General features: G+C 36.3%; 1 protein-coding gene across 1 annotated transcript in view; it reads right to left on the minus strand.

Moving 5' to 3' along the window:
- Positions 1 to 980: 980 nt before the first annotated feature.
- BMT2 (base methyltransferase of 25S rRNA 2 homolog) overlaps positions 981 to 25440 on the minus strand; it is a 30710-nt gene continuing 6250 nt past the window's right edge. The window contains exons 2-5 of the mRNA XM_064702649.1: positions 19270 to 19411; positions 10995 to 11168; positions 7520 to 7634; positions 981 to 4255 (exon numbers count right to left, since the gene is read on the minus strand). Of these exons, the coding sequence (XP_064558719.1) occupies positions 3626 to 4255; positions 7520 to 7634; positions 10995 to 11168; positions 19270 to 19411 (1061 nt within the window). The 3' untranslated portion in view covers positions 981 to 3625. The remainder of the gene's footprint in view (positions 4256 to 7519; positions 7635 to 10994; positions 11169 to 19269; positions 19412 to 25440) is intronic.

Raw genomic sequence — 25440 nt, forward strand, 5'->3', positions numbered from 1 at the left:
TTTACCAGCATTATGGACAACACTTAGTTGGTACTGTACTGTTTCAACCATTATCTTGTTATACTCCTCAAGCAACTATGGAAACTTCTTCTTGCATGTTTTACTTGGAGGGTAAAATAACCCAACTAAGCTTCTGGGCAAGTTGGTGAAATGAACCCTTTCTAAAAAGAACTTGCTCTTCTACAGGTTGAAAACAAGTGAGGGAAACAGAAAGAGAAGGAAAAATGAGCAGAAAACCTGCTGCTGACACATGGAGATATGATTAAAAAGCCTTAGAATGATCATACTTGTAAAGCCACTCAGGCAGTCCTCCTGAAACAGGATGAGGCAGAAAGGATGCACAGGAAGCAGCACTGAGCCCATGTGTGAAATGCTATTTAGTCATCTTCCCTCTCACTTCAGAGATCAGAATGTACCAGGTAGGCTGTGCAGTGCTAGGGACACACTTCAGTTCTGCTGAAATCCAGTCTTCCTACAACTTGTATCTTAGCAGGAGCCTTGCATTTTCAGTTCTTTGGATTTCTTTTCCCATTGCCAACCTTTTCCCAACACCGCCAGTATTCAGAATCACAATGTAGAAAAGTACAATAATGATGTTAAAGAGGCAACAAAAAATGGGAGCTGTAAAAGTATTTCAGTGAGATAGAAAAGAAATTAAGAACATGTAGAGGTAGATGAGAAGAAGTGCTTAGAAAGTGGTCACATCTAAGTGGGCAGGGAAAGCAGCATGGTAACAGAATCAACTGGAGGAACTTAAACCCTTTTGAAAAGCAAAGACCACCACTGAGATGTAGAAGCTGAAACTGAAGTACCAAATTTAACATCCTTAGGGGTTATAAATTAAACCCAAAACAACTATCTCCTTGAATATAAAGAAAATAGCTCTGCATTGATTTCACTGGATTTCACATAAACAGATTGCACAGAAAGAGAAAAAGACAACAGCTGAATCCCCAAGAATTTTAAAAAATGTTTTCGGTTTTTCAAATTTTTTTTAATAAATGTGCTTTGTTCACAAAAGTAGTGACATAAAAGACAACAGAGATGCCAACACATGTTTTCTTCCTTTTCTTCTCCAGCACCTTTCACAGTCATAATTTTCAAATATTTCATAACCTAGAAATAATATTCTTGCACCAAAGCCAAATATACAACAACTCCTGATATCACCACTTTATTATTAAGGGAAATGTAGGTATTTATGTAAATCACACTTTCCTCCTTCACCACCATCTACTGTCCCTTGTGAAAAAAACAATTCAAACCAAACCAAAAAAGAAAAAAAAAAAAAAACCCACAAAACCAATAACCAATAAACCCACTTTGGGCATTCAGAATGATCAGCAAGAAAACCAAGCTGTTATGAATCTCAGGTCCCTAAACCACAGTGTTGTCACCAACCTCCCAAAAAGGATTAAACGTTAAACCTTAGTATTTAAGCTATTTTGGGGGGTAAATCTTGATCTGAATTGCACTTCTTGGTGTATGAATCACAAACCAATTTACAGTAATCAATGCCAACATATGTTTGATGGTGTACTGTTTCTAATAGAGTATCAGTTAAAATATTATGTATACTTTGAAGAATGCACTTATTAACCTCCCATAAGAGCTGAATTTACAGCAGCAATATTTTAACATGAGCACTGCTGGAACCAGTGGTTAATTGGGAAGAAAGGCTTTCAATGACAAAGATTTGAATGAAAATACTGACTAAAAGCCAATTTTGAAGGCATTGTGTACTTCATTAGAGAAGTATTCTCTGTAACAAAAAATAGCAAGTGAACCATGATTCCTGTATGTCTAACCTTAATTCTTTTTTTCTTTTTACACATCACAGTGTAATTGTTTGGTTTGTATAACCCTATCATTCAGATTGAGTAATAAATTTGAATTAGGAATTTGGGAATGCTTTAAAGTTAAGAAGAGACAAAAAGCTTATGTTAAAGAATACAGCACCACAGTCCAGATCACAACGGAGTGTAAGCTGGACCAATGTGATTACTCTATGTAGGAAATACTATAAAAGAAAAACAGGTAGGCCAAACTGTGACACATTCAGTGCAATACTTCAATGGAAGGAGTAAGTTTCATTTTTGTAGCAAGTACTGTAAAACCCACACTACAACTTCAATTTATCTAGCAACTTTCATATTATAAATACAAGGTGGCAGTTTAATGGAAGATATTTCATCTTGTAAGATCACAATAGCCTGAGAAACTGTATTAGTATTTTTTTACCAATTTTCAGAAGTCCGAAATAAATCATGATCTGGCACCTAGTTATAATCATTTACTACTAGGCACTTACATATAGATTTAAGAGCCTAACATCCAAATCTGAAAATTCTGGCCATTATTTTTAAATGGAGGAAAACCTAAGCTAGACTAATAATGAATCCTCTTTTTTAACCACTGAACAGAATTCATTTTTCCTGCAAAAACTCACAGGTTCACTACACAAGTTAAAAACTTAATAGAAGTAAAAATAGATGTTTAATCTCTTCACAGTGCAGACCAATTTTCAGTCAGCTATGGAGTTTTTATTTAACTGAACAGAAGTCAGCTGGGTCCTAATAAGCAAACAAAAAGCAGGTGTTAAATTCTTGTGTGTGGTCTGAATTACATGGCTTTATGCAAATATGTGTATCCTTGAAAAACTTGTAGAGTTATGTTCCTTCTTACAAAATCAGTTTGTAGTCCCTGGCTAACTTAGGTCTACAAATAGGACAATTAATGAAAAAGCTGTTTCTTTTTAAAATGCATAAATAATTTACTTTTAAAAAAAGACAAAACCCATTCTGTCCCCCAGAAAACCCAGTTGGAAAAGAATACAGAACACCATAGTTGGGCAAATACTGATACACATTAGTGCTTGTATACTCATAAAACTGCAAAACATATTCCAGCTTTGAAGTGAAACATAATTGTCTAGACGTACCATACTCCTCTGGGGGAAAAGCCTCTTCAGAAATTGCTATTTATGCAATGAAATTACACAGTATGTCGGACTATGGATGCATATATTCCAGTGTTTTGGTGTCACGTCACAAGGGCTGCAATAAACATAAAGTCAAATGTGCAAGCATTATTGTTTCTCCAGCCCAGGCTTAACCAGAGTGAAAAAAATTTTGGAAGAAAAAAAGTTTTGTTCCATAATTAAGAAAGGACATTTGCAACCAAGTGTCTTAACCTATCTGCACATTTAATTAAAGTGCAAATTATTTCTTCCTACATATACTTCTCAGAAGCCCACCAACTCCAGTGCCTTAAGCTCAACCACATTGAGTTAAAATACTGAAACAACATTTAACAAATTAAATAGAATTCACACTTCACAGCACTAAAGAAAAGAATGGTACCTTTCTGGAAAAAAAAATAGTGATACAAATCTAAAGAAAGTAACAGCAATTTATGCTATGACATGAGTCATTTGCATAAAACTTGTATTTTTTCACTTTCATACAAGAATAAATTTTAAAATTCAAAAGTAGAAAAAAATAGCAAACTCTGTAAACCTTTGCATTTTCTTTATGCAAACCATTTTTTCTGTGTTGAGCCCACGTTAGTATAGCAAAATTAGTTAAGCAAGAAGTTTGACTGAAAGGGCATTTCAACGACTACATTAACTCAGAAGCAATATCGGATCTTCTAGCTCATAGAAAGGGATAGAACTAGACTGGCTTTCTCCAGAGTCTGAGTCATAGGGAGCATCGGGCAGCTCCATAAAACCGTAAGCTAGCTGTTCATCCTCTGTGTCTGACCGAACGTAGCAGGCAGTGCTGGAGTACTCCTCATCCTCTATACTGTTGAAATCCTGTGGGATATACAACATCCCTGGGTAGTTCCTGCTAACTAAGTCACTTGTTGTTTGCAGGGAAGTTTTCCTAAATGCCATCAGGTGCATGTGAGAAAACTTGGAATACTTGAAGCGTTTAAAACCCAAGGACTCTATGGCAATTTTCCAGCTTTTCATCATCATGGCCCGGCGATTCTGATGAGATGAATCAGGAGTTATTACAAGCAATAAGCCATTTAATACCAGAAGTTCATGTGCCTTCTTGCAGCATATCCATCGTTGATAGGGTGATGGAAAGTAAGAAAGAAGGAGTGAGAAAACGACAACATGGAACAGTTCTCCAGGTAGAGAATCAATGGGATTTTTCAGTTGCTTAAGAAAGGCATCTATAGCATCTTGTGCCAGTTGAAGAGGTTGCTGAATTTGAAGATTTAGGAAGTCACATTTGTATACGCTCTGGTGGAGTGACAAAAACAGAAAACCAAATATCAAGGTTAGTTTAAAGAGCAAATACAACCAAAATCCACAGAAAAATAAATTATTCCCTTAAAACTGATTGTTCAGAGTGATGCGCTAACTTTACTCAAGAGTAAACTTTACTAACTTTACTTAAAGAGTTAAAAAGGTAATGGTCACACATATACAGTTGAAAAAAACCAATTTAGGCTGCAAGTATTTCTGAGTAGAGGAGAAACACAAATTAGTAATGCAGAAATAATGTTAAAGACAATTTCAGGACTAAGGTATGTTTCAGGTGGAATCTGTAATCAACTTAGGATAAAAATGCTGTTAAACTGGAATCTGCCAATCAGTTTTGATACACAAGTCTTAAACTAATGTTTAAGTCCTCACAGACACTAAGAGAACAGTTATCAGTGCATCTACTGACATTTAAGAACACAAACCTACTTATGTGGATAATTTGCACAGATATTTCACACAATATTCTGAGTTGGAAGGGATCCTCAAGTATCAATATATATATTCTAATTTTTAACTCCAGTACTCTTCCACCTCTTTCTTACTTTATTTTTTTTTGGTCTCAGACTATATTTACTCCAAGACAGCATCTGCTGCACACCCCAGTCTCAGTTTTCATCCTCCTACCATCTAATAATGCACGTTTCTCTCAGTGTACTTTACTCCAGGATACCAGGAAGTGAGTGCATGCTGCTTAACTAAAGAAAATATTAATCTTTTCTTGGTAAGCATTTTCCCTCTCTCTAAAAACCTATCAATGGAAATATATTTCCATATTCAACAGTTTGCATTCTCTGTATGTGAAACAGAGATTCTAAAAATTTTGACGACATTTTTCCTTTAGTTACATAACTAACATTTCAGTTCCTTTCCTTGTATTTCCACATGTCCTCCAAATTAATTGAATTATTACTCAGCTACTTAGTCTATATCCAAAGCATTTCTATATGAAGGTGGATGATATTTTTTTATTAAGGAAAGAACTATTTAACCCTCTGATCAACATTATTTAAGAAACTGGCTTTGTAAGAAGACTCTGTGCTTCAATTTGTTTTAAAAGGTACTTTAGGGTCTCACCTAAGAAATCTGCTAAATCAGAATTTTTTACCAATTTATTTTCTTTTCAGCTTTTACCACAACTTCTCAAGATAATTTTTTCAAGTCAGGAGATGACTTAACTACCATAATTAACCTCTGGTTGTTATTCCAAAAACCTTAAATCAGCCCAGGCAACTTCTGGCCTTAAGAGATAAATTTATTCAGAAGGTTATGGTGCTGATGCAGCTCAAAGAAGAGACATCTTCAGTACATCAGGGCCCATTAATTCTGTTTTGGAGGTAGGACTAAGCTTATTCTAGCAGATGCATTTGACTGCTCAAACTGTACTCCCTGTCCCTCCAAGAACACCACCTAGCCAGGCTTCAAGGTGCCCTGAGCAAACCAAAGGATCCAAGATAATCAAAGATGTTGGTGAGCCTGAGACAGGCCCAGAGTAAGCACGTGTGTCACCACTTGTGCATTAGCACTCTGGGAGCTCCTACCATGAAGCTATGGTACTAACCCTGTCAGATGACCAGAAACCAATTATCTTATTGTTCCCTTCTGCTGGGAGAGAATCTAAAGAACTGGTTAGTACACAGAAATTGCATATGTTCCTCCACTGAATCCACAGAAGTTACTTTTTCAGGACTTTTCCCAATAAAGGTTTTGGTCACTGCACATTTAAATTGATTTTCATGAGAAGACATGTAGCTTTCTTAGGAAAGCAGAACAACAGACTAGTAGACAGAAAAATATCAACTAGGCATACTCAAAAAATAATGTTTAGGTTCAACTCATATAGTGTTAGGTACCTAGGCTGCCATTATAGTCACTGGAGAATTAGTCAATACACAGTGACCCAATTCACCTCACCATCAAAGAACAGAAGATATTTAGGTTTGACTATTTCTAACAGATCTTCACTGACTGTAATTAGAACTCAGAACCTGAGATGTAGACACTGAGGATCTATGTATCATAGCTAGAAATTCACTTGCCATGTCTTACCATTTTAAATGCCACAGGCTCCCATTTCAGTGGCATGTGGTTTTTTTACCTCCTGTGTCATGCCCAACAGCCCTACACAGTCCTACAGCCTCCAAAGTCATGGAAAGTAATCATGATGCCTGTGTTTCAAATTAGGCAAGACAAAATCTATTCAAAGTTTGTGTTTTAGACAGAACTAACATTGAATTGCTTTTGAAAGCAATTTATCAGGCTCAAATTTTTAAAGAATATCTTTCAGTATCTCTCAGCATATATGCAAAAATACAAATGAGGTGTTAATGGACTAAACATGGTAACAGTAACAAACTACCAGGCATTTTGCATGTAAATCACACTGCAGCAAATAAGAGAACCTTACTTTCCAGTTAACTGTATTTTTTCACCTGTACACTTTTTTTCACCTCTCCACTTCTAAAGAGGGTTACCTTAGGCCATAGATTTTAATAGAGCCTGATTTCTAACTGTAAGTAGTCAAGGTGCATATAGTCAAATGCTTTTCTGTTTTTTTCTCCGAAATGTATTTCTGTGTCTTTTTAAAACATATTTATTCCACTTTATCCTTTTGCATGGTTGATAAATGCAATTAGTGCTGACAGAAGTTGGGTCAAGAGCAAAAGACAGAAAGAAGATACGATTACAGCAGAATTCAGGCATTTGAGAACCTTACTGCCTAGAGAAAATTAAGTAATTTACCCCAAATATGCTGATAAATTTGTCCTCTGGATTTTGAAAACTCAAAAATATTTCTAGCAATAAATATAAATGCTCCCTTATAGTGCACTTCTGAATATTAAATCTCCCCAGAAAAACTCACCAAATACAGTCACTGATCATTTCCTTCTGTCAGTGAATGCAGCTTCTGAGAAGCTCTTGTCTAAGCACAAGCCTACTTAATAATTATTTATACCTTTTAAGATCCAAGGAGTCATCTGAAATACTGATAAAGATGGCTACTAAAATTTTCAAGATTTTAAAGATTAATAATGCCACAGCTCTGGGAAAAAAATTGTATTTTTAAAACAAAACACAACTAGGACTCTAGAGCCTGCTCATGGAAAAGGATGTAGTGTTTAGTTCCTACTAAATATTTAAAAAGGATGTAAGTATTAAACATACTCTATTACAGTTATTTTGAGGCATTCCACAAATTTGAGGATCAAGTTTATACTAAATACAGCAAACATTACATACCTCAACAGCTGGAACAATGTCTATGCCAACTGTCAGAAATTCTTCAAACTTCAGAAATGGATTAAAGCAGCTACCAACATCAAGTAATCTGATCTTTCCCAGGGAGTGAAGGAACCTAAGAAGTAGCAAGAATTAAGTTTTATCAAATGTAACTTTTTAAAGCTGTATTCTGAGTTACAACTTCAGGTAACTAATGCAAAAGATTCTCAGAGAACACCATAGTAGTGACTGACAGAAGTGAATACCTTACTTCAATTGCTGAGTTACCTAAAGAACCAAGATCCATCAATAAAAGCAGGTGGTCCTCAAGCAGAAGTGTTTTGTTCAGAGAAGGTGCAATAACTATGCACTCTGCACTTGTAGCAAGTAAATAAAAAGGCAAACTGTGTGTCTACTAGACAGACTCTCATAATGTTTTGTGTTTCTCACTTGACTTTTTGTAGTATTTACTGATTTTGAAGTCACGCTAGACACCAGAATTAAAGTTTTATGAGTTGAAAAGGGAAACAGAGAACAACTACATAAACAGCATCATTTACAGGGCTGCAATCTTAAAAAATTCCATGGTGATTTGTAACATCTTGGAATGTACAAAATCCATTAACAGAGGCAAACAAAGTCACAGCTTTCACAGGGACTTCACAAAGATGAGAATGCTAATAACATTTCAAAAATAAAATGTTTTTTGGCTTCAAGTTTCTGTAGCCAAAACCAACTGGCATCTCCAAAATGTAACTTGTCATGTTTCTGGGAAAAGGCTCAGCCCTGGAGAGACAGGTAACTGCAAAAAACTTTCAGAAACAGGGGTGCAGGGCCAATGCAGTAAAACCAAGCCATGGCTATACTCATAGCAACACCAAAGCAGAAAGGAAAGAAAAGCCTCTGAGCAGCAGTAAGAGATCTGGGCTCTCTGGGCTCCTTCTAGACTCCCAGTAACCTACCAGAGAGAGGATGCTGGAAAAGCAAGATAAAATGTCTTGTTGCATTTGGAAAAACAGTGGCAAATTATTTTACTTTTACATAGAACAGAAGATTTCTAGGGCACACTTCTCTCAAAATACCACCATGACCAAGGCAAAGAGTGCAACAATTACCTTTAAGCTAAAGCTGCAAACATTACCAAGCTGCCTCCTAAGTCAATCAGTACTGAGTGAGCTTTCAGAATGAAGATGAAAGCAACAATTTTTCCAGACTTGGAACAGGAATTTGGATGCTGTGTAGGCAGATCCTAGTAGCCATAAATCACAAACATGGTTGGAAGTCAAATCAGAGATCTTTTCCCACATAAGGGTAGTTTGTGGTTTCTCAGACCAGTGTATCTCCTTGTCTAGCAAATGGAGACACTAATGGCAGATCCCTCCTCACTCAAACACAAAAATATATGCCTACATGAATGCTTACATTCTGTATGAGAGTCTAATATGGTAACACCAAATCAATGGACACATGGGATCACAGGAAGCATAACAAGAGGAAACTGGATACTACGGTGCAGAGAGGACTTCCCATGAAAAAGAGAGAGCCTCTAGAGATCTAAACATGTTCCCTTTAAATGGTTCAATGAAATACTTGTACAGATTGAAATTAAGCAGGAAATCCCAGAAGCCTCTAATTTCCAGGACAGTCACTTCACCTGTGGTACAGAGAAAAGATCACTATGATGCATTCTGTCTTCCTATTTACAAAAACGACCTTATTTATATATATTTATAAATTACTTGAGAGAGGATTATATGTGGGATGAACAGAATTATTGTCTTCACACCTACCAGAGCAAAACAAAGAGTCACAGGCTTAGTCATACCGATAGACAAACCCACACTCTTGTAGTGCTACATGACCAGAATGGAGTGACAGTCTTTGAACGCTGTGCGTAGGTTCCCCGTATCCCCTGGACCAACTTTCAGGCTTCACTATAGAGCAGTGAAGCTACATGCTAAAGCATTTCAGGAGAGATCTCTGTTTTATGTAATACACAATCCATTTTCTTTCTGATAAACTCTGTAATTTCTTCTGTAAGGCATCAAGAAAAGGAATTTTGATTTCTCTGGGCAGCAACTTAGACCAGTTAGGCCTTGTTGTTCAAGGTCTATATGGCTACTAAGAACTTACTACCATTTGTAGCTTACTCAGGTAGATGTTATAAAACTTGCCTTTGCCAGGTATGTCTTACGAGGTGTGTATATTTTTAAACTTCTGAGAACGAAAGTAATCATCAGCACTCACTATACTAACAAATGCTTTAAAATAATTTATAAAACTTCTCTATTAACTCCTTTCTGTACACATTAGAACAAAAGGGAGGCTAGAAACAACTGGTAGCAAGAAATCAGGTGAAGTTAGCTCTGCAACAGCCACTATTAACTGCAGAAAGTATGGAGACAGAGATCAAAGAGAGAACCAATGCTTTGTCCTGACAATGCCTCCCACTGCTAGAAAGCTTTAAAGTAAATATGATCATCAAACCTATTGATTTAAACAAACATGAGAGACACAGAAGACACCAGCTCCTAAGGACAGACATAGCTACTAATAACATTAGTAACATGTCATTCTTTCCCTAACTTATCCTACACTTTCAAGTAAGTGCTGATCACAGCAGACATGCTACAGTAAAGGAAAAAACCTCTTTACACAATAGAAAAAACACTACTGCAAGAAGTTCTAAGAACTAAACTATAAAGAATATGAAATAATTCATAAGTATAACTTTCATAGATTCTATGCTTATGCATTCATTATTTCACTGTACCTGCAAAATATGAATTTTTTTCCATCAGACATGAATAGTCACAAACATGACACATTATTTAGGAAAAAAAATGGAGGGTGGGACTTCAGAAATAATAAAGTTAGTCTTGGATACCAAAAATAAAATTCTTGCTTGAGTGAAGGTCACAAACAAAATTAAAACTGTTGTTTGGAAAATACCTCAAGGATACTACAAGTTCTGCAGAGCCAGTCATCAGAAAGCTAGTACATTAAAAGTTAAGGGTTGTAATTCCAAATTGCTTTTGAAGTGTGTAATTGGAATCAAGAGTTTCTCTGCAATTATTTATGAAGAGAAAGTTTTAAGTACTCTGATATTTACATTTGGCACTTAGTACTTACATAAGCAATTGACTTTTCAACAGTGCTGAACAGCCATTAGATTCTAACTTAATTAACATCTCCCTTATTTCACCTCAAGGTTTAATATAAATTGCATTGCACACCAATGACATACTAAAGTGAAATTGCTTTAGCAGTGAAATGAAGATGACTAAGTTGTCATTCTCAAGCAATTTTTTATGGCATTCACCAAAATATACTAAAACATAAACAGCTCTTGAAATGTATATATTCACATGAAAATTGCCCTTCTTAGCTATTAAAAATACATCAGACTGATCGAACACGTTCTGGGGAAATAAACATCAGGGGAAGTTTTAACACTCAAAAAAGGGGGAAAAAAGTCAAAACACGTAAAACTTACTCTTCTGTCACAGCTTCATGATTTGTCAAGCCTAAGTTCGGCAAAGGATCTTCAATCTTGGGAGTTTGAGGAACATTTAAAGCTGGAGTGGTTTTAGAAGCAAGAAGTGCTCTTTTTTCATCTTTCTCAAGTGCTTTTCTTTTTCCACCATTCTGAAAATATTCTCGGCATACACTGAAAAGACAAAAAGAAAAATTCCCCAGGAAAACTGAATGCTCTTGTTAGTCACTACTACAGCTAAGATACACACCAGAGGGTTAAGAGATCAAGTGCTGTCAACTTTTAAACAAATCTGAGTTTTATTTCAAATTTGGTAAGTCAACTTTAAAAAAAGATGTGATACATCCAACAGTATGAGTGGTGGGCTGGTGGGGTTTTTCTCCCCCCCAAATTATGTCATAAGTCACAGCTGAGTATACATTTAAGTTTTTTTAATCTGGATAGACATTTAGAGTAAGACAGCAGAATTCTTGTCAGAACATCACCAGAAGGTAAACTTCAGCTCAGTTCTCCACTATAGTGCAAAGAGTTATGAACTAGCTCCCTGTCAACACAAGGTTTTGAAATGTGTTTCTTGCTGGCACATAAACTAGGGGAAAAGAAACCTAATCCAGATTTATGCACAAACTTACATTTTCATTTTAATTGAGTTTGACTGGACATTTTTTGTTTTAAGTAACAGACAGCAGCTGTATTCCTGTCAAAGACTTATTTTAGCTTTCAGTTTTACCCCATATTTACTTACTTTTCTTACAGGAACTAAAACAAAATAATTAATCATAATTGAACAGAAATATTAGCCAGTTTAAAGAAATTAATGTTACAAAAGAAGTTAAACAGCACTTGTGTTCTTCAATCAGTAGTCAGCATTACTGTATGAGAAGTAAGCACTGTGTTTGAGAAAAACTGAATTTCATCCACAAAATATAAATGGAAAAAATTGTTGCTGTGAAATTAAAAAGCCGGGTTCACCCTGCACAATTCAGATAAATTAAATCTGCCATCCAAGTATTTGCACGAAAATTTCAACAGAAATAATCCTTGTTTGAATAATCTTTTCTGAACAACTCATTTTTATGATGCTTTCTTGAAATTCACTCCATTTTCCTCTAACAAAACTGCAGAGCTTTGAAGGAACATTCCACAAAAAATAAATTCAAGTGTAGTTTAATAATATCTTATACAAAGCAGGAACAAGATAATGACACTTCACATCATAGATTTAAGGATGGACACATTGGTAAAATGGTGCATTTAAATCACAAATAGTGACAAAGACTTGGAATACACAGGGCTAATCTAAGGTTTGGTGATATTTTAGCCATCACATATACCCAGTCTCTTCGTTACATAAGATGTGAAGGACAACAAAAAAAAATGTCATTGGAGTGGCATTGAGTTTCTTAGATGGAAACATACACAAACAGGCACAGTTAGAAATAACTTCACCCCAAGATAGCTAGGAAAGAAGTGTCTTGAGTCAGAAATTCTGTGTAATCACAGAATGGGTCAGGTTAGAAGGGACCTCAGAGGGTCATCTGATCTAAGCTCCCTGCTCAAGTAGTGTCATTCCAGAGCACATGGCACAGGATTGCATCCAGAGGGTTCTGGAATATTTTCAGTGAGGAATATTCTACCTTTCTGTGCAATTTGTTCCAGTGCTCAGTCACCTGTAGAGCAAAGAACTTCTTCTTCTGTTTTAGGCAGAACTTCTGTGTATCAGTTTCTGCCTGTTGCCTTTTGTCCCACTGGCTGGCATGACCAAGCAGAGCCTGGATCCACCCTCCTGACACCCTCCCTTCAGATACTGATAGACATTGATGAGGTCCCCTCTCCATTGTCTCTTCTTGAGACTGAAATGGCCCAAATCCCTCAGCCTTTCCTCATAAGACAGATGCTCCAGTCTAGGTTGCAATACTACCAGACATACAGACTGCAAAATTATAGCAACCCCACCCATTAGAGACTGCACGTATGGAAAGAAAACAACTCTAAAACGAAGTATAACAAGTTTTTTTTTCAGCAGGAAAAAGATTTTAAGGAGATCAATAAACAAATGAGAACACCAGAAAAAAACACTTGCATTACTGCTGGTATACTAATTAAAGTGTATTTTACACATTGTACTATTTATTTATAAGCATATGATCAATTTAGAACTATTTAGTTCTGTGTATCAATTAGTCAAAGAAATGAAACTTGAAAAGAAAAATTTTTGTCCATTTATCAGCTACTGCGCCACTTTGTTAGCACCCTGTAGTCTCTATTTTTATTCTAAGTCTTTTTTTCTCATTATGCATCTTAAAACATCCAGAATCAACAGCAGTTTAAGTAGTGTTGCACTGACATGCAAGACGTGAGAGAATTCTCAAGCTTGGAAGAATGTTTTCTTTGTCTTCTCATCTATTCATGTTATCAACCTTTTAATTCCCTAGAAGCTGGTATGCTACCCAGCTTAACACTTAATGAGCACGGAAGAACCACCTACTTGTAAAGTGCCAATTCATCTTGTCACTGAGAAGCCATTTCTTCCTCATTCTTGGTACTGATGCAAATGAGTGTTTCTTCCATCTTTCTACCTCTAACCATGTCAACTGAGTTCTCATAATTCTGTATTTTTCATAACAGACATTCCTCATTTACACATAAGACACTACCAAGTTAACAATAAAGAGAAGCATCTCCTACTTTTTCATTTTCCCAGGTGGACAACTGGCCAATGCCACAGGAAGGCCCAAGAATGGATACAATTCTTCACATTCAGATCCCAGGGTCTGCATACTGGTGTAGTACCACAGGGTACCAAGGAACCCCAGCCAAATCCACCAAATCCCAACAAAAAACCTCAGATCACACTGCACTTCATAGCCACTGAGGGTTATCCTCCCTTTACACTTTTCTGATGTCACAGTCATTCTGGCATGATTACTACATGTTGCCCTTTTGGCTCTGAGCTCTCAGAGGAGTTGCCTATGTACTCCTCCTGTAGAAGTGACCTTCACACTTCCTGTGGGGTAACAGCAAGCACAGGGGCACTCACTGCACTGGCAGCTAGCAGAAATAATGCACTCTGTAGTTTACCCCAAGGTAACGTGCTGATGCAGCCAGATGTTGAACTTCACAGCCATTAAAGCCATCACTGATCACCCTGGTTTTGAGTCTGCAGTTATAAAAGACTCTACATTTAACAACTGTCTCAAGTAAGAAACAGAGCATCTCAATTATCTACAAAGCAAATATGAAGGAATCTATTTTATAATTCTAAAATCTGACACGGCTCCATTTTTAACTGACAAATATTCAGTCTGTGATGACACAATATTAGCTCTACAATTAACACACCTGCTTATGAAGAATTGTGCAATGAAATGCTATCTGAGCTGACACTTGCTACAGTTCACACAAACTGCAAAATAAATATTTCAGGTCTAAACTGTTTCAGTTTCCTAGATGAGAGACAGGTTAGGTTTCTGGGAGAAGTGTGAAGTTAATGTCTTTGCTTTAAAAAAGAAATCAAAAAATCAAGTCTTTATATTTCCTCAGTGAAACTTATTTTCCATATTTCAAATATCAAATGATAAATAACCTGTTCCAGTTGACTCCCCTGCTTTGTCTGCCATTTGGGTTGGACACAAAGTGTCAGCAAAAGCCAATATGAATGCATAAGATTTTGTTAATCAAACATTCAACTGGCCATCAACCAGGAGCCCCAGGTCCCTTTACGGTGCTGCTTTCCAGTATTTCATTCCCCAGTCCATCCTTACATCCAGGGTTGCCCCATCCTAGGTGCAGAATATAGCACTTGTGTTTGTTAAAATTCATATTGTTTGTGATTGCCCAGCCCTCTAATTTGTTGAGGTTTCTCTGGAGGGCCTATCTGCCTTCAAGGGAGTTAACAGCTCCTCACAATTTACTATCATCAGCAAACAATGTGTTTAACAGCAAAACGTTAAGACTGTCATATAAATGTGAACATTGTCCTTTCCCATTTAAAATGGTTCCCCTCCTGCTGTTTCTTCCACCTTCCTCAGTTCCATTCTCCTTGCAGTGAATTGCTCAACTAATTGCAATCATCAAAAAAACCTGCAAAACAGTGTGGAAGGGACTTGCAAACACTCGTTCATTTAATCTTCCTATTAAACAGGATCAGCTTTCCAGTTCTAGCAGAGATCTGTTATTCTCAAAGATCCTCTAACAGATTACTTAGCCTTCTCTTCTTTTGACTAGAGAGCTCCAGTTTCTAGAAAAGTACACCAAGGCTTTTGTGGAAAAAACAGAAGGCTTTTGATAATTTCTTTATCTTTCTTGGAGTTGAGCTGCTGTTTGTTATTTTTTAAATGCAGTGGCCAAGGTGATATTTTGGCTAATAGCAATGCTAAATTAAGTCAGAGTAGCACTTTACATATCTTGTGGACAATCTCATTAACACACTTAAGTATGATATTTGCCTCTACTGCAAAAGCATCCCATGACCACTTCATATTCAAGTTTATGGCCTGCTTCAGAATCCAAAGAGTTTTTTGAAAGACTGACACAATCAATTATTCTCGAGCCTTTATTTGTAGAGCTGATATTTAATATAGTAGATAATGTCTAGTATAGTTTATAACGACAATAATTTTAATTCTGCTCTCAGAGTGAAAGTTCCTGTCTCTTTGGTCTCATTTCCAAATTTAATAAATACACTTTACTCCAGCAGACTGCTAATAAAAGTATTAATTAGTTATGGATACAGAGACACACTCTGACAGAATCCTTCTCAGTAAATCACATTTTTAAGATAAGCCTCTCACATCTATTCTCGGCAAATGTTTCCAAACAGTTCTGTACTCACCTGTCATTAATATCATCAGAACTGTATTTCTTTACTCATTAAACAGTCAAAAGACTTTTTTAAAAAGTGCAGATCTAGATAGTGTTTTGTCATGATAATTAGAAGATTTTATTTTTTGCTCTTTAAAAAAAACAGTCAAGTCAACACAAGTCTTAACACTGAGGCAAAAGCAACAGAAAGAAGCAAACCTGCTAGTCTGGCTTATTCTGTTCTAACTAGAACCAGAACAGGCTGGCATTCATTGTGTGTACAAAGGTTCACCAGCCTATCTATGCCAGCAAAAATCAAAGAGTTACAACAATTATTCAGGGTAAACACTACCGTAATGTGTTTTGTTTAAGTTTTGTGTTGTAGTATAAATGAAAGAGAAACAGAAGTGTTAATTTGCAAATATCACTTGCTACTCGCTTTCAATTTTCTAAACGTATATAAAGGAAAGAAGGAATAAACAGTTGAGTGTTGCCCAGGCTTTTTACACCACCACTCAGGGGATCACAAATGTGGATCTGAAAGCAGATAAAGTTTTAATCCCTCTTCTCCCATCCCTCTCCCCACTTAACAGTTCTGTAATGTGTTCCTGAAACAATAAACAAAATTGGCTCTATACAACTCAGCATATGGCCACCAGCACAGTCTATCAGGTACCGCTTTCCATTTTTTACAGTTTCTGGAGTCTGGATACATGTTCTTTAAATCAACACTAATGAAGAAGTAAAATAGTAAGTTTTATGTCATCTGGTTTAAGAGTTAATATCAGATTTTTTCCCAGTGTCTTCAACAAAAAGGCTTTTGAAAGAAAAACAAATTTGTTATTCTTGATCCTGAGAAGCATGCATAGCTTCTCTAGTGGTTATTCTATGCTATCTGATTTATTTTATCAGTTCCTAGGAGAATACAAGGAAAAATGAAGGAAGAACAAAAACTCAAAGTCTTTTGTACTTTTTTTCCCTTTTAACTAGTGAAAAAAACACTTCTCAGTTTCAGATCACTGAAAAGATCGTCCTTCAAGTTAAAACAAAACGCAGTCTCTTCTTTCTTCAGGAGACATACACGGGTGCTTCCAATCTATTTTCAGCACTCCACTCATAAATTAAAATTCATCTAATATGAAACAGCTACCTTCCTGCTGTCATGGTAACATAGTGATAAGCATTGAGCAAAAGCTTTCACCTAAGGCTCAGGCCAAGTTCTCTTGCATGCAATTCTGCACCCGGGCACAAGGCGAAGTAACAGCAATGGGACCTGCCACCTGTGTGGTACACGTCTTGGCCCCGTGAGAAGGAACAAAAAATTGCAGAACACAAAGTCAATCTGATATATTTTGGTATTTAGCAATCCAGACCTCTGTATAATCTGAGAAGTTAAAAGAACTCTCTCTTTTTCTGCTAATATAAAGACTCCCAGTCCCTTGAGTTTGCAAACTGAAAAGCTATGGGCTTTATCTGAAAGCTTTATACCAAGACAAAGCATTTTAGCATCTCTTAGTGGGTGGATTTTCTTCTTAATATGAGCTCAGGCTGCAAAGCCCAAACTGGACATTTACTTCAATGTTTACCTTGTAAGTGATCTATAACACAAACCAAGTGGGAGCCCCAAAACCTTCTATATATATGTCATCACTGTCCACAAGAAACATTATCCTGTCCTACAGGATAATGGACAAACTTGCCACAAGCTATAGGCTTACTGCTTGGCTGAAATAAAAGTAACACACAGCTCTATTTAAGATGTTTCAAATATTAGCTGACAATCAAATTGTAAGAAAATACCAAGCAATGTTACATGGAATATGCCCTGGGTCCAGTACAACTATTTTTTTCCACAGATAACCTGAACTGTGGGTCAGTTTCAGTTCCTCATAAATGATCTGAGAGTGATGCCAAATCAGGGCAGGGTGGGAGGAAGATGCTTCAAGAAATTGCACTATTAGAATTCAATATGATTCAAGGGAGTGTAATGTAGTGAAGAGAAATATAAGTACCAGCATTTCCACAGAAGTAAAGAATAGCACAAATACAAGTAAACAACTAGCAACTCAGGAAGCCTGGAACACAGAAATAGGCAGCAGGGGATCACAAAGGAGCAAAAGTCAGCACCATGCCAATTACAAAAAAACCATACAAGCACACAAACAAAAGAACAGAACAAAAAAAGCCAAACAAGACCCAAAACCAACAAAATATCAAACCCCCACCAAACAAAGTCAATAGCATAAATGAGAGTCTACTACAATCTCAATAAAATCTATTTGATTTAACCCTGCAAAGCCATTGAAACCCTCAGTCCATTTTTGGGCTTAGTTCTTTATAACTGAGACACCTCTCACATAACTGGGATACAGATACACAAAGCATGTCCAGAAAGGCATCTAGAAAGAAACACTTAGCTATGACTTCTTTTTCTAAGCTAAAGAATAAAACATTGGTAAGTAAAGGAATGGTTTTCAAATATTTACCAGTCTATGCCAGGGAAAAAACCTCAGCTTATTATTACTTGCTCCATCTCCAGAAGCCACAGAAGAGCTCAAGCTGCCACCAAGATCAAGTGTCTCACAGTCAATTCCTTCTTCTCTTTTTTGTTTTATGGGCTCAAGAGAATTTAAATTTAGCAATACCACATCTACTGCTCTTTGCTCAGCACCTTGCAACACTCACCTGCAGGACCTACAGACTGGCACACAAGATTACTTTCTGGTTTTCTGAACTCATTCCCTTCCCAATGGCAAGACCATTGATACATTCTCTTCCCATTTAAATTGCAGCATTTTGTTTTATTCTGCTGTACAGATACTGTGGTATGTCTTGGATGCCAACTGTATGCAGGAATTCTGAATGACCAACATCTCTCCTCTTTTTACTATTTATGTTCCTCGGGGACTGAAATGGTTTAGTGCCTCATTTCATGACTTGACAATTCAGATAGCCCAACAAAAACTGGATGTTTATCACAAATAGGAATCTTAGAGTTTCAAACACATTTAAAACAAGTTTCACAGGGGTAAAATCTGTCACAGGAGATTAAGAACTGAAAATTAAGCACCAGAGATCTGCATGTAGAGATCAAACACTATTATATTTTCAAATCAAACCAAACTCCTGAAAATTAAACTTCAGTTACACTCATTGCATTTATTCAGCTCAGGTTCAGAAGCATGGAAAATTACTTCATAGATTTATCTGCAAACAGCTTCAGTATTTGAGAAAAAATAGTTTGCTGAAAATACTTCAAAAAAGGATCACCTAATAACAAAACACTTAATAAACTATTTCCTTAGTAAGTTGGAATACTAAGAAGGTATTTCTTTAAGAAAGCAATAAATTATTAATATGCTATAGGACAAATATTAAATATTGGCAAAAACTAAAAAAAACAATTAAGCTTCACATTATAAATAATTACAAGTAAAAGCGTGCAATTGCATGTTTCAAATACATTATTTACCTGCAACACCATTCAATTCGGCCTTCCCCTTCACAAGTTTTTGCCCAGTGATTATCTGCAAGGTTTTTCATTGCCACAGCATATTCACACAGAGTTTCCTCATCCTCACAATGCTCACGCCAGATCTTATCAAAGTCTCCCACTAAACAAAACAAAACAAAAAAATTGCACATCAGATATAAAGTCTCTCATTATCTCCATGGCAAAATCCCCGTCCAGTTTAAAAGTTACATAATGCACCAAGAGCTTACTTTACCTGCACATAACAAAAACAAATTCTCCTTTCTGTAGTCATAAACACAAAATTCCAAGTTTTGGGGCAGGAAGAGGCTGTCAGGTACTTGAGAAACTAGAAATATCAGTACATGGATTTTGTTCCATTTGTTCTGTGACATTAAAGTCCCTGGGAAGTTTTGCTTTCAGGTTTCTGTGCATGAGCATTTAACATGACAAAACTTTAGAAATGAAAGATTTAAATGTTTCTGTCAGCATTCACATCCATGGCAAGTACCGTAGGTGACATTACATGAAAAAGCCATGAAAGTTAAACCCACAGTATAGATTTCTTTGGGGATACTGAAAAAGAAATTCAGACTCTCATTGATTGCTGTCTAATCTAGCCAGGCCCAGTAAATTAGCATCTAGTACTGAAGAATCAAATCAACTATGATCAGGAAATCTCAGACAAATTCCTCTGCTGATCTCTAGGGACAGATTTATTTCCATGCTCATCACCTCACTGTAAAGAAGTCTTGCAGGTTAAGTTCTGGCTCTTCAGAGTAATTAAACATTATGTTTTTCCTTCTTTGCTATTAAAGCATCCACTTCTCCTAGCCTGCTTTACATAATGCACTGCTAAACAAAACCAAGATAAATGCTAGTCATGGCTAGCTCATTTCCTATACAGCATGCAAACCCTTGGTGTACCTTACTGAAAGGATATTTCTGCCCAAAGAAAGATGCTTTCCTGGTATGATGTCCACTAATTTCTTTTGTGTTTCTTAACCACAAATGTGTGTACATATCTAGAATATATGCCAATCTGTAGAATAAAAATATGTACTGATCTTGAACTTACAAGCTAATACAGCTAAAAATAACTTTTCAAGAACACAGCTATATTTTAAGCTTTAACTTGGACAAACAACACACCCTTCACAAGATGGTTCCATCTTGTAGCATCTTTATATGAGAAGGAAATACTTTGAAAGTATATCAGCCATAACCTAATAATAAATGTCTGTTAAAGCCTGAAAGTAGCTTACAGTATGACCTGTCCTCACACCAGTAAGAGATTGCTGCTTCTAACACACTTATGGCAATTCCTTTGATGTATTTTGTTTCAATTAGCAGTAAATCAAGGATTTTTTCCAGTGACAACCTTTTAATTTTTTCTCTCTTGTGCAAAGCAGCAACAATCCTCACCTCATTTGTCCTCTGCTTACAGAAAGACTGGCCCTGACGGACAAGTATAGATGTATACTTAAAAGATTTAAATCAACCATCCAGGTTACTCCCTACTTAGGTTTGGTTTAGGGATGTCATAGCAATTTTCAGAAATAAGCATCTAGTACACTTGTACAATCATCAAAGTGAGTCATGTTTAAAATTAGGTGTTTATACTCCCTAGTCTGAGATGGCATTTAAGATGGAAGGGAGTGGCCGAAATTTAATGTTACCAAAATGGGGAAGCTGTGCAAGAAATTATTCATTCTACTTGCTATTCAACAAGCATAGATGAGAAAGTTATTACACTGGAAAAAAAAAAAAAAAGGTATAATACTGGATGTCATCCCTCATTATTTTCCAAAGGATCCAAGTTCAGAGAGTATGCTTTATAAGAAATGGTACTAGCAAGGTCACCAGCTGACCACCAGAGCAGAGCAAACACCCAAGTTGCAGGCAAATCCCCAAAGGGGGCTCTGCTAAAACCAGTGGGGCACTTTTCCTGAGCTTTCAGGAGAGCCTTCTGTAGGAACAAACGTGCAGAACAGGACATACCCTACCGACAAAACAGAGCAGAATATGGCAGCAGTGACCTACCAGCACAGGGGGCAAAACAAACACAAGTCCTAGCAATCGAAGCACTAGCAAACACTGAAGTGATTCTCAAAAGCAAATTAATTCTGGTGCAGCTTAGACAAAGTGTGGTAGTTTCTCCAACACAATACTCTGAGTCCTACTGCATGCTCCTGCAGCTGTGAAATGCTCCAATGACTTGCAGTTGCTAGAGACTTGTTTGAGTACATGGCCGATTGAAAAAGTAAAAAGTAAACCAATGAACATGTACTTAAAGAACATATCACAAATAAAAAATCTGAAGTTTATTACTGCTCTTTTATTTCAATACTTCACCTGGCCTATCCTGAAGCAATTATTCTATTTTCAAATACCCCTTTTCCTTAAAGCTTAAGAAATAAGAGAGATGGGAAAGAAGAAATATGCAAAGACCAGATGTTAACTAGCCTACCCTTAGGAACAGAAAATGCCTTCTAAGACCAAATCCTGCTCTCATAGCAGCTGCTCTGATTTCCTTCTGAACAAATCAGATTTGCACCAGTTCCTGGAAGTCAGGTGAGGGTTAAAAGCATCCAGAGATAAGGGGTCTTAAATTGAGACATACAGCAACAGACCCAGAGCTGACTACCAGCACACTGGGACGGGAACTTTGGGCTACAACAGAGCTGCCTGTAAGAGTAACAGCATCTTGGCTCTGAGCTGACAAGAAAATAAAACTGAATTATACAGACCATGAGGAGAGAGATGCAGAACAGAAGTGAAAAATTCATCACAAAGTAATTCTGTCACACATATTGAGTCAATTCTGTGAGCACTTCTGGTTTGTTTTCATTTACTAATACAGAGATACAGAAATTGTCTACATGGGACAGATGCTTTTGTATGAGGAGCACTGAAATAGAAGGCGGCAGATAAAACAAGGGGAGGACTTCCACAAGATCAAAACTGACAGAGGGAAGGTAAATATGGAACAATATGGAACAATTTCTGGCTCTTCCAATAATATGAGACAGAAAGGGCTGCTAAAAAGAAAAAAAAAAGTTATTTCCTCATAAAATGTATAACTAAGCCTAAAGTTCGTGAAGTTCATGTGGCTGGGCAAACTACAGGAAGAAAATCCATGACAAACTCCATATTCAAAGACAAGATTTCTAACTCAGGAGCTCCTAGACCACAAAAATCACAAAAAGACAGAATGGTAAGCAAGCACAGCAATACTCCAGCAGCATTTTTCACTTTTTTTGTCTAAGCATCTGCTGTTTACCCACTGTCAATACTGATTTTGATATGATGCCCATTCCTCTGCTTCTTCATGGATACAAGCTACAAACAACTGCAAATAATGGGTCATCTTAAGGTACTGGCACTGTTGTGCAGGGCCTTTCAAAGAGTCTGGCATCTAATTTCATTTGAGCAAGTAGCATGGCAGTGCATTGTTTTGCTGCGGTGTTTCCTCCCCCACACTTTAACATAGTGAGCTTTGAGAAGACACAAACAGGCACACCAGATATAGGAACTTGAAATCCATGCTCCAATACTGACCTGAAGATGCAAACTGTCCTTCCTATCTATATGAGATTATGAGATTTTTGATACCTATATGAGATTTTGAGATAGTGACTACAACCAGTCTTGAAGCATTCCATTTCAAAATTATATCCAGAACACAGAGAAGTTATGCATTATTTTTTTTTTTCGATCAGTGTATTATAATCCACTGTGCACTAATTTTTCAAGCAATACATTATAATCCAGGTTAATGCAAATATGGCATTAACACTATACTCTGGAGGTAAACATTTATTTATGAATCAATAAATTTTTGCTTATGTAACCAAATGGGCAGTAAAATACGCAGGAACGTTTCATGACAAAACTAGTAGTTACCAGAAAAATAAGATCCATAAAGTCTTCTATTAAGAAATTGGTAACTGTAAATTAAACAGCAGTTTGTGGTAGGCAAATCTAATAGAATAAAAAGAAAACAATCTTGGATCTTTGACCACATTCTAAAGTTAAGATTTGATTTTGTGGATTAAACTTTTCATACTCATGACCATACCATAACAATAAAGTTGAAGGCACTAAACACTTCTACTCTACACTTGCCAACTACCTTTTATGCAATTTAAAATCTCTTTTGAGTGCTGAACCTTCAGAGATCTTAATGGACCTAAGATTTTTACCAAGGAGCCAGATATGCCACTGTCCCACTGAAAAGTGTGACTGGCAAAACTAGCTCACAACAGGGAGTTCCACACACCTCTCAAAGCATTATATCCATGCTATTTCAAAATTAATTAATGCTTGTTCTGTTTTATTCAGAATTACCTAGAAAACAAACAAATAACCTACTCTTCACCTTGAAGGTTAACTATTCCTTTAAAAACAAAAAGGTCAAAGCCCACTGCTTCCTAGAATTCTGTCACTGAACAAGTGACTGATAGACTTGTTATTCCTAACCCAGCCTTTGAAGTAACAAAAATCCAATACTGCTTACCTAGAACAGACGAATCCTTCTAAGTAATTTCCACCCACATTAATATTGCCCACAGAATATCCAAGTCATAATCCTGAACTCAACCACAGATGTATCAGCAGTTGCTGAATACTGTCACACAGAGAACAGGTCAGGCATGTACAAGTTATTTTTAAATGATCCTAATTACAAGATAATTTTAATTGTGGGTAACAGCAATAGAGACCAAATGTTAGCTGTAGCTTTTAACAATCGAAAATATTTTTAAAAGAGAAGAATCATACAAAATTAGTAAGAACTCCCCTAGCTCTGCATCTATTTACAAGTCCTTATCAGAGGTTCTCAAAAACAGCATCAGAAGATGAGGTCTGGCATTTTTGGTGAGTCAAACCTACAGTGTAATTCTTCTCTCCAGGTAGTCTGTTATTAAGGAAAAAAAATCAGCTTTCTTCCATCCCATTTAAAAAAAATTATTTTAAAAAGTAATTTATTTGTAGAGTGTTAAATTGAACTGTCATTTAAGGTCTGCTTATAAAATAAACAAAAAATAATTAGGCAGTTTTTCTTCAACTTCTGACAGAACAAATCATGTCAACTGGTATTTTAAGAAAACCTTCTGCAATATAAATGAAATAGAGCTCAGTTCTGCTAAAGGCAGTATTTTTCATTTTGGAATGGGATGAAATCAAAACCAACTGATTTGAATAATTCTGTTTTATCAAGCTACACAGTAGTTATCACACAGAGTTATAAAAGTACTATCTGCACCTACAAGAAGAGATTTGTAATCACTATTTTCCATGAGTCCATTGGTGCTCTTTGGAAAAACCGTGCAGTCATCTCTGACAATCTCAAAATTAACTACAGAATACTTTATCCATCAACAAACAAGACCTAGCCTATCAAAAGTTAATTGGCACTGATACTGTGCATTTAAGTCCTCAGGTACAAGTAATGCAGGTTTAGATCTTAAGCGACAACTTCCTCCAAAAAAAGAAATTAAAAAATAGTAACAATAATAAAAAAAAAAAACATAAAAACCCCAGAAACAAACACATAAACAAAAAAAACCCAACCTCATCCATTAAAAAACAAAACAAAACAAAACCCTCAAGAAAAAGGGTAATTATTTCCTTCTGGGAAAATAAAATTTTCTCAATTCAAAGCAGCTTTAATTGGAAAAAACACAACAAAAATAAACAAGCAAAACCAACAAAAAATAACCCTCCAAAAACCCCCAAAATGCCCCAACACACCCAAACCCACCCTCAAGTGTTTAAGGGTTTGAAGTCTTCTACATACTGGTAGATAACTTAGTAGTGTAGAAAACCAGCTTGAATCCACTCCCTTTTCAATACCTTCATTCAACAATACATTGCCTTTCTATCTTCTCCTCTACCAGAACTTTGGCTCTGGTAGAAAAGAAAATAACCTCAATATATATAATAACAACAAAAGGCAACACCAAAACAGACATGTTAGTATTTGCACAATATTAACACTACCTTAATAAAAATTACTAAATTATCTTCATGGTAAAAAGGAGACATATCCCCACAATTAACAAGTGCCCATGACAATGCTGGACAACTTTACATGACCAGCTTCAGCCATAGCAATGCCTAGCAAGATTATTGAGGGTTTATTTTGTCTGTTGATGCAATGCACTGCAG

This window comes from Zonotrichia leucophrys, chromosome 1A, assembly GCF_028769735.1.
Source record: "Zonotrichia leucophrys gambelii isolate GWCS_2022_RI chromosome 1A, RI_Zleu_2.0, whole genome shotgun sequence".
Taxonomy (NCBI): Eukaryota; Metazoa; Chordata; class Aves; order Passeriformes; family Passerellidae; genus Zonotrichia; species Zonotrichia leucophrys.